A 10,526-nucleotide genomic window follows, 5' to 3' on the forward strand; every position below is an offset into this window, starting at 1 on the left:
ACCTAATAATACATTGTACTAGCTGAGAAAACAGTAAGATAAGGAGTTTTGAAAATTCTATTGGTTAAGAGAGGATGTCAGCAAAAATCGACCAAAATCAAATTTTGCCGGCAACAGCCAAAAAATCGAATTCGTTCATATTTTGGTATTAGGAAGACCTTGATGCGATATAAACCGTGGTATACTTCATTTGCCAAAATATCGCTTTATTTGCGAGAAAAACGAGAAAAACAAATTCGTGCATAATTGACTCTCTGAGAGAGTCAAAATATACTCCAACTTTGGGGGCTTCGCGCGCCTTTGCAAAAATATCTACAGACTCAATCTTGGGAAATTATTTGGGATAGTGTTTTAACATTAAAAAGATGGAATTTCACGGTGTTCGAATAAATTCATAGTGGCGAAAAATATTTATTCACCAGGGTACTTTGACTTCGCGTCAAAAATGAGGAATTTTCAAAAAAAAATTTATCCGTGTGCTAAATAAAATAAGACGTTGATATTAAGAAATTGAAAAGCTAAAATAATGTTCTAATCGTGGGTGAAGTCATTTTTGGGGGTTTTTGTTCTGCGATGAGAAATAAAATCTAAAAGTTACAGAAATTTTGAAGAGCTCAGACGGTCGGCCAAATCAAAGCGATTGACAAATTTGCATAACTTTTTGGATTTTTAAATCTTAATTTGGCAAAGTATCATAAAAACATCATCAGCATACAAGTTCAATGTAATATAATGACAAATACCGCAAGAATTTCGTTTTTACATTTGATTTTACCTAGAATTTAACAACAATTTATGCCCGGGAACTTCTGTTTACAATTATTTAGTGACTGAGCGGCAGGGCTGAAATGTGTAACGCGACAGATTTAGTTTTTGCAATTTAAAAATAAAGTCTTTTTCTTTTCAATTTCAGAGAAATAAAAGTATTTATTTGTTTGTTTGTCTCTTTAATTTTTCAAGAGAAATCGAAAAATGATTCAACCCCCGTTTCAATGACTTTTTTCGAGTGAGAAATTGATTACAATACAAAAACTAACTTCAGGGGAGACTTTGATAGATGACTGACACATGAAATTGAATTGCCGCAATTCTTTTGTATAATGCCGCAAACAACATCCATATCATTCTTCAGTCATTAACGCTTTTATCCACGTTATGATTTGCTAAACTTTATTCCCATGGAAGATTGTTGCTCCTTTAAATCGATTATTGGTGGATTATGTGGTTATAGCAGAAAAGATAGGACGCAAGATGCTCTCGTTGTTCCCTTGCTTTCATGCACTAAGGATATAGCTCGACACAAGACTTTGTTTGGTTTCTCTGGATTTGAAAGTGAATTCGATTTGATTCTTGGTCGTGCAGGACAGTTCAGACACCCAAAAGAAATAAATGATTGGACGATATGTCCCCATCATCGCTCAATACTTGGACTAGGGTGGACAAGGGGCTCTAGTACTAGATGCTGAGTTCCCGCATCGATCTCAAATCATGGCCAATCAAAATCGAAGTGGCCAAAGAGCGACAAGGGCATTGGAAAAGACGAGTCGGAATTGATATTCAAGAAAACAGGAACTTTTATTCCATCTGGAGCAGGTAACGTTTTTGCATGCTTATGATTTCTTCTCAAAACGCATGTTTCTATATCAGTCCCGTTAGCAGGGCTGTAACTAGGGGGGGTGCACAGGGTGCACGTGCACCCCCCCCCTCAATAAAAGGTTAAGGTCCGCTCATCCATCTCCTTTTTTTTTTTTTTGGTTCTGCTTTCTTCTGGTTACCTTTTTATTATTATTTTTTATTTATTTATTTTTGTTCTGCTTTCTTAAAAGAAACGATCAATGGTCCGATTTTATTCGATGTGCACCCTCCCTGTAAAAGTTCTGGTTACGGCCCTGGAAGTAGTATTTTAAGTCGTAGTGTGCATTGTTTGGCAGGTATCTGCGTGAGTTGCAGGAAAAAAATAAGAGAGATGGTCAGTAATATTGACACACAGAAATCTAGAAGTTCGTTTGTAGATGAGGAATGCATTGACGCGGAAACAGAGACACTCGAAAAACTAAAGCATTTGAGAATAGAGGTAGGTCTGCCAATCTAAGCCTTTATTTAAAAAGGTGCTAAAATAATCCAATCCATCCTTCTCATTCCATCTATTGTATATCCAACCAACCATCCATCCATCCAATCTCATTCCATCCATTCTTCTATATCTTCTATATTCCTTTTATATCCCATCTATTCCATTCCCTTCATCACATTCCAGCCTATCCATCCATTTCAGCCAATCCTCCATACATCCATCCCTCCATCCAACCGTCAATCTCAGACCCGCATCAAGGAACGCAGCAAGGCCCACAGCTTAGAAATATGGGAAGGGGAGAGGGGGGGGGGGGGGGGGGGGGGGAAGGTGGGAGACAAAACAACTTTTTTTCCGGAAGACCATAATATACTCGCCTAACCATACTCTAGCCAAGTCAGCAAGTATGATTACCAAAAGCTGCACCAACAGATATTGATTTATTTACATTTTTATTCACGTACCATTTCAACGTAACCTACCTCGACCCTATATATCTCAACTTTGCCTTGTACCTTTTTTTTTTAAAAAGAAGAAGCTGAGTGGGGGGTGGACCTGAATTTATCACATTCCATGCACCCTTATTCCAATTTATTCATACACCCACTCAAAAAATATAAAGATTTATATTTCTTTTCCCGGTTTTAGGAAGAGAGGAGTAAAGAGCAAAACGAAAAAGAGGAAAAAGAAGAGGAGGTGTTCTTTAAACAGCCATTACCTTTAAGTCCAACAAATATTTCAATGTCTTCTACGTGGACGAATACGCCAGTGAGTCAATATCACGAAGAGGACATTTCTAGTGTAACTGTTGACGGTTCTTTTCTTTTCGATTCGTCACCAAGAGAAAAACTCAATGCTTATTTAGCATCAAGAGATGTTAGTCCTGTCCGCTTTGTGCTAGCAACCCCATGGGACGAAGCATCTGAACGCTCGAGACGTTATTACAAAAGAAAAGGAAAACAAGTGGTTGCTTCATGCTTAGAGGAAGTTGCTCCTGGGCAGTCCGACAAGATCTTTGATTCTTTAGCAAAATCCAATCTTAAACATGGCGATACTACTTTTGATTTTTCATTGATGGAAGCCCTTTGTGAATGTTACAATAATGCCAATCATTGGAGCACTAGAAGACAGATCCTCTCCCTTATGGCAGATAAAGTAAGCTTCAATGATTTAAAGAGATGGATACCCGACATATCGATGTACCCCCTTAAAATAGCGCGGCATCATCGTTTACTTCATGGTCGAGGTTCTGTTCTCTCGCCCGTAAAGAATACGCGCATGTATATAAAACCCGAGAAACTAGAGCACTTTTTGACATTCATTACGAGCTCTCACATAGTTCAAGATTTACCTTTCGGAGAAAGAGTACTCAAGTTGTCGTCAGGCTGTGAGCTAAAAGTTCCAAATGTGGTTCGAACTCTCATACCGGAACAAATAATACGTCAATACCAAAGTTACTGCTCGGAAACAGGTTTTGCCCCAGTAAGCCGTAGCACATTGCTCAGGATCCTCAGTGCCTGCTCTGCGTCCATCCGCAAATCCCTTCAAGGGCTGGACTATTTTTCAGCAAATGGAGCCCAGTCCTTTGATGATCTAGAAGACGTGGTGGAGACACTTGGGGATAGTTATGGAAAGGGACTAACGTGAGCGAACATGACTAATGAAAAGCTAAAACAAGCGAAACGATACCTTAAAAGCGATTATAAGGTAAAACTGAATTTTGAAACTCAAGTATTAAAGCTAACACCACAACAAACACTAGAAAACTGACAAAACAAAAAACAAACAAACAAACAAACAAAAAATGAAAAAAGAAAGACAAGAAGTTAATGCATTTTCCTCCTCCTGACGACTATCTTTTTATTTTATTTTAGGTGCATGTTTCAAAAAACTCGGTGGTTGCCGATCGCTGCAGAGTGTTCGCTCTCAGTTCCCCTGACGACCCCTGCTTCGAAAAGTGTTGTGATCACGAACATAATCTAAAATGTGATAGATGCAGCATCTTCCCTAGTGCTCTTGAAGAAATACGTTCAGCCATTAAAAGCGTTGACTGCTCATTAGAAGAAAGAGAAGAGATTGGAGAATACCATAGGTCAATCCGCTCAAAATATCGATGCGTGGAAAGCTCATCTTCTTCGAACCATCAACCAGGATACCGCAAAACATGAAATATTGAAAATTATGGATGATCAATCAGTGGTTCTTGTATCTGATTGGGCCATGAAATTCGTACCGCGAAAGTTTCGCGAAAGCCAAAGAGATTGGTTTGGAAAGCGCGGGATTTCCTGGCACCTTACAGTTGCTGTAACGAAACCAAAGGATAATGACATAAACATGTTGACTTTTGTTCATGTTTTTGAAAGCTGTACTCAGGATAGTCCCACAGTCTTGGCTATTTTCGATGATGTCCTCCAGCAACTCAAGAGTATTTTATCAAGTGTAAAGTTTGTCTACATGAAACAAGATAACGCTGGATGCTATCATTCGGCACCAACTATGCTTGCTATAAAGCACATTGCTACGAAACACGGAATCTGCCTTTCTCGGATCGACTTTTCGGATCCACAAGGAGGGAAAGGCGCATGTGATCGAAAGGCCGCGAACATCAAAAATCACATGAAAAGATATTTGGACTCAGGCCATGATATCGAAACAGCCAAACAAATGAAACAAGCAATTGAGTCATCTGGAGGCATACCGGGCGTAACAGTGACTTTGTGTGGCCCACAATCTACATCAGGCTTCAAATCTGTCAAATTTGATGGAATTAGCTATATTAACAATATCCAATACAGCGAAGAGGGAATGAAAATGTGGAGAGCCTATGAGATTGGTCCTGGGAAATACATCAATTGGAATGACCTAAGTCTCCCAACCGGCATACCCACACTAAACAAAACGTCGGATGATAATAGCAACAAAATCTTATTTGTTCCTGTAAAACCCCGAAAAGCCCAAAAAGTTCAAAATTAGAGAGCAAAGATGATGCCAGTGACGATGATGATGAAGGTAATAGCATTGATGATTGTTATGATAATGATGATGACAATGATGATGGCGATGCTGGTGGTAATGCTGATTGTGGCGAAGGCGACGCTGAGGATCTACAGGCAGATGCTGATAAAAAGCTGTTCTGTTGTCCAGAGGAGGGCTGTACAAAGTCGTTTCAGCGGTATTCGTCACTTGAAAAACATCTGGACATTGGAAAACACAAGTATTCCCTTGAACTTCAGACATTTTATGACAAATCAATGATAGGTTACGCCTCAAAACTCGAAAAAGGGATGAGTGAAGTTCCAACATTCCCTCAGCCAGACACGCTTGAATCAGAAGATAGTATGGCAGATTCAGTACTTCCGATGGGTTGGGCCTTGAAGTCTACAGGAAAGAGGAAAAGGTTTACTGAAACCCAAAAAAAATATCTCATGGAAAACTTTAAAAATGGTGAATTTATCTGGGCAAAAAGCAGATCCACGAACTGTATCTAAGTCAATGAGAAAAGCCAAAAATGCTGATGGCTCTTGCATGTTCCGGAAAGAGGATTTTCTATCTTCTCAGCAAATTTCAAATTTTTTTTCTCGCTTAGCAAAAGCAAAAAATATAGACTCTTATGAAAAAGATGTAATGGGAGGAAATGTTGGAGAAATTGTGAACAGACATGTGCAAGAACTGACGGATGAAGTGATGAATGCAATTACTCTTCAACACCCAATAATGTATCACACTTACGACATCTGCAAAATGTCTTCACAATCAAAACTTCCAAGATTCTCTATTGCCATGCTGAAAGATATTTGTGCTGCTTTCGAACTTGATATATCCAGTATTACAGTCAATCGCAAAATGCCGTACATCGATATTCTCAATGAACTTGTCAGGCAACGTAGTTGTGCAAGCAATACATAAAACTATAGTCCAGCCTTGTAGCCGGTTTATTTCGAAAGCAGGTATAGTCCGGGCTTTAGAAGTCGAATCAATTATATGGTTACTTAATTGTCGTATACTTAACTATGATATGCCTGGTTGAATCAGATTTCTGTGATTGCTGTATTTATATATACAAATACAGCAATATGTAGAGACTTTAACTAAAATAATGATAAATCAAGTTTTTTCTAGTATACTCGATAAGAGTATTGCTTGAAAAAATATAGGCAGATGATAGTGACAAAATTGCTGCAAACGTCAATTTTTTCCTATTGATAAAACAACGGTTAAAGTCTGTTGTGAAGAATTATTCAACTCGGAACTTGTCTGAGATCTAGGACTGGGACTATGCGTTTAGGATTATGATCACAAGCCGGTTGAATCCGATTTAAACGGTTTGATTGGCTTCGATCTCTCATTCAGATTCTCACTCTTGAAAAGATTTCTCTTGAAAAATTAAAGAGACAAACAAACAAATAAATACTTTTATTTCTCTGAAATTGAAAAGAAAAAGACTTTATTTTTAAATTGCAAAAACTAAATCTGTCGCGTTACACATTTCAGCCCTGCCGCTCAGTCACTAAATAATTGTAAACAGAAGTTCCCGGGCATAAATTGTTGTTAAATTCTAGGTAAAATCAAATGTAAAAACGAAATTCTTGCGGTATTTGTCATTATATTACATTGAACTTGTATGCTGATGATGTTTTTATGATACTTTGCCAAATTAAGATTTAAAAATCCAAAAAGTTATGCAAATTTGTCAATCGCTTTGATTTGGCCGACCGTCTGAGCTCTTCAAAATTTCTGTAACTTTTAGATTTTATTTCTCATCGCAGAACAAAAACCCCCAAAAATGACTTCACCCACGATTAGAACATTATTTTAGCTTTTCAATTTCTTAATATCAACGTCTTATTTTATTTAGCACACGGATAAATTTTTTTTTGAAAATTCCTCATTTTTGACGCGAAGTCAAAGTACCCTGGTGAATAAATATTTTTCGCCACTATGAATTTATTCGAACACCGTGAAATTCCATCTTTTTAATGTTAAAACACTATCCCAAATAATTTCCCAAGATTGAGTCTGTAGATATTTTTGCGAAGGCGCGCGAAGCCCCCAAAGTTGGAGTATATTTTGACTCTCTCAGAGAGTCAATTATGCACGAATTTGTTTTTCTTGTTTTTCTCGCAAATAAAGCGATATTTTGGCAAATGAAGCATACCACGGTTTATATCGCATCAAGGTCTTCCTAATACCAAAATATGAACGAATTCGATTTTTCGGCTGTTGCCGGCGTATGGTCGATTTTTGCTGACATCCTCTCTTAAATCTGGAATAAAATAATGATAGCTCTTTTTAATTTATGCTATTCCGGTCGGATTATAGAATGCGGAATATACTTTCCCTATGCCGCTAAATCGGAAATGTCTAATAGCATCTCAAAATAGAACATGTAGCTCCTTATCCTTGCTTTAATTTTGCTAAAACTGCATGCCTTTATCCTCCTTTCTTTTGTTTTCTCTCATTTGATACTATATATTACCAAGCTAAAAAGACACCTCAAGAGTATAAGCCTGTGGTTTAGCAGCAGTAAGGGGGATTCGCGACTGCTGTTCGGAATACGCTGGGGATTATCTGCCCCCACGTAACGGCGGCCCCCTCGGGAATTATCTGAGCCAACTCTACGGACTTTTAGGCAAATATCCGATTTGTCCACCTTACCCGTACCAAACCCGTAGGCAGTAAGGGGGACTCGCGGCCACCATTCGGAATCGCCCGGGAATTACCCGTGTTTACGCACTAGCGTCCCCCGCGGGAATTACCCGTGTTCTGTTATATGTTGCGCGAAAGTTGGGAATATTTGTCTTATATATGCATGAATGTAAAAAGTTCACCAATGACTTCTGTATAATTTGCCTAAGATCCACCCAAGCATCTTGGGTTGATGTCACGGGCATGTCCGTGGATTTGAACTACTCGGGAAAGAAGTTGATAATATGCAGTATTTGCATTGGCACGAGTAGTCACGCCAACGTCGGCTTTAGGTTCCTGGATGAGAATGGCGTACTGCAGCCTATGAGAAATAAGACAAACAACAGAGAGGCTACACATTTTTCAGTAGAGCCGCCCCCCACCAGCAACGAAAACTTATCGGTTTGGACTTTTCACATGGTTGCTGATTGTCATGGGTTAGTGAAGCTGCAAATGCGCGTAGATGACACCGGGAGCGTTTGTGTAAATAGTATGGAAAATCAAAGAAATGCGGTTTTTAATCACGCCACCATTAGCACTCTTACGGTATTAAGCTTATGAACCTGAAATATATGAACCCACATGTGAAGGAAGATTGGTTTCTTCATTACTTAGAGTATAAAAAATATACGGGGGGGTGATAGTTGGCGCGACACTGGGTTGTGGGTTGAGGTTGGAGGCTTGGGATTGATTATTTGCACTATTAGCATTAACACGGGGAACAGGTTTAATGTTGGGTTTAGAATCCTAGACGAGACCAATACACCATTACCGCCTTATAGGATAAAAGATAACAAGAGGAACCCAGCCCATTTTTCGTTTGAACCCAACCCACGAAGCGGAGAAGACTTAACGCCCGTGACTTTTCATATGATAGCTAATTGTCAATATGCAAAGCTTCAAGTTCGCCCCAGCGATGCCGCCAGTGGCGTCTACCCCGGCATCCTCCGAATAAATGGGCAATATGAATGGGTGGACGACGCTTATAATCATAAGGCCATTAGCACCATGAGTGTGCTGCCGCTAGTTCCGCATTATCAAGGCGGTGCGAATACTATCTTTACTTATCCCCAGTCGAGAACACCTCGGATGCCTGACGACGATAAGCCACCAGTAATACACAAGGATAAGATCAACCCATCATCTTCTTCAGGAGTACCACTCCAATAGCGACGACCAAGATCCAAATGTTATTCCACACGAACTTCAACAGTTCACCGCCGGTTCTTAATACCAGGCCAAGAACGCTACTGAGCAAGCCAGGAATGCTTGCTGCCATTTTTTTACCTAAGTCCGTTAGCCCATTGCCTAATTTCTTTACGCCCGCGCCTGTAGCCTTAAGCGCGGATAGGATAACTCCTACTACGGTGCTAATAGCAACCGCAAACGCCAGCGGAACGCCATACTTCAAAAGGGCTCTTTTTACCTTTTCCTTGGTGGTAAGCCCCAGCTCCTTTTCCAGGTTTTCCTTTTGCGCCCGTAATTCCGCAAGGCGCACCTCTAGATCTTCTGTTTCCCTTTGGGCAGCCTCCCTTTCCTCTTCGGTACGAGTTTGGTCCGCAACTACTTCTTGCTGCCGCTCTATTTGCTCCTCCAGGTCTTCAATTGCCTGATCTCTTTGCCGGATTTGTTCCTCCTTAGTATTGATTTCAGCCATTAACCGCCGCCTTTCCTCTAAAGAGCCAGCTATGGTAGTTTGTAGGTCCTTAGCGTCGTCTCTTGTTAAGTCCAACTCTTGCAGGGCAAGGTTAAGGGCCCTTTGGGTTTGGTTTCTTTCGCGACGAATTTTGGTTCTTTGTTCTACCAGCTCCCTTATATCTTGATCTTTGAATTCGACCTCCCTTTTGTGTGCGTCGGCGAGCCGCTGGTTTTGCTTCATGTATTCTTCCTCCCTTTCTTCCAACAATCTTCCTAACAAACAACAAGAAAAATAAGATCAGGATTTGAGACTCTTTGCACAAACCCTGCTTTACTATTAAAGGCCCCAAGAAATGCTATTGCGTATCATATATTTCAAAGAGTGTCTCAGAATGTTGACAATAAGGTTAAATCTTTGTTAAGGATGCCTGGAAACTATTTCAAAAATTCCCGGGCGATTCCGAATGGTGACCGCGAGTCCCCCTTACTGCTGCGGGTTTCTTCCTGAGGTGTCTGCCGCCCTGAGTTTACTATTTAATTTATTACTATAGCTGAATCTTTGTAAATACAATAATAACAAAAATGACAACAATAGTAGTTTTAATAATCTTGCTGATACTGTATTGTAAATATTCATGCTTTATATATATATATATATATGTAATTGTATAAAATTATTGTATTGTAAACCTTTATTGTAAAAAATGTAGAACTGTAATGTAAACTCTAGGTGGTGTGAAATATGATTAAATGAACTTGAACTTGTCATGCTCTCTGTTGGTAAATATTTTACTCTTTGGTTACCATGCAGGTGTGCATCCTCATTTAACTTGGTTATCACACAGTCAATCACAAAATAATCAAGGTATCTCTCTCTCCCACCAAAGTCGTGAAAGATTGTAAATCAAGAGACTTGTTTTCAACTTTCAAAATAGTTGAGCCCATATTGCTGTTCCATAGCACATCTCGTATTGTTCTCATCTTGTGGTCTTGAATACCATACATGGAATCCTTCAACCAGACCTGCTCTCTCTCGACGTCCTTTTTTACTTTGTTTACTTCACAAACGTTTTGCAACCCATAAATACCACTGCCATTAAAATACCCAAGATGCCCAATTTTTACAATAGTT

General features: G+C 39.4%; 1 protein-coding gene across 1 annotated transcript; it reads left to right on the top strand.

Moving 5' to 3' along the window:
• Positions 1 to 1,182: 1,182 nt before the first annotated feature.
• LOC148907728 (uncharacterized) lies at positions 1,183 to 4,080 on the top strand. Its single transcript, XM_089036121.1, has 4 exons — positions 1,183 to 1,593; positions 1,932 to 2,074; positions 2,720 to 3,778; positions 3,946 to 4,080. Exons 2-3 carry the CDS (start codon positions 1,967 to 1,969, stop codon positions 3,716 to 3,718), a joined length of 1,107 nt encoding a protein of 368 aa, XP_088892247.1. The 5' UTR covers positions 1,183 to 1,593; positions 1,932 to 1,966; the 3' UTR covers positions 3,719 to 3,778; positions 3,946 to 4,080.
• The last annotated feature ends 6,446 nt before the right edge of the window (positions 4,081 to 10,526 follow it).

The sequence above is a fragment of the Actinia tenebrosa genome, unplaced genomic scaffold, assembly GCF_029948245.1.
Source record: "Actinia tenebrosa isolate PJP-AT-01 unplaced genomic scaffold, QUT_ActTen_1.0 PGA_scaffold3__52_contigs__length_22856419, whole genome shotgun sequence".
Taxonomy (NCBI): Eukaryota; Metazoa; Cnidaria; class Anthozoa; order Actiniaria; family Actiniidae; genus Actinia; species Actinia tenebrosa.

Bases quoted from the DNA above. Each gene is read 5' to 3' on its own strand.
- LOC148907728 (XM_089036121.1), top strand. From the start codon at position 1,967: ATGGTCAGTAATATTGACACACAGAAATCTAGAAGTTCGTTTGTAGAT. The intron at 2,075-2,719 runs GTAGGTCTGCCA...TCCCGGTTTTAG, and splicing joins TAAAGCATTTGAGAATAGAG to GAAGAGAGGAGTAAAGAGCA.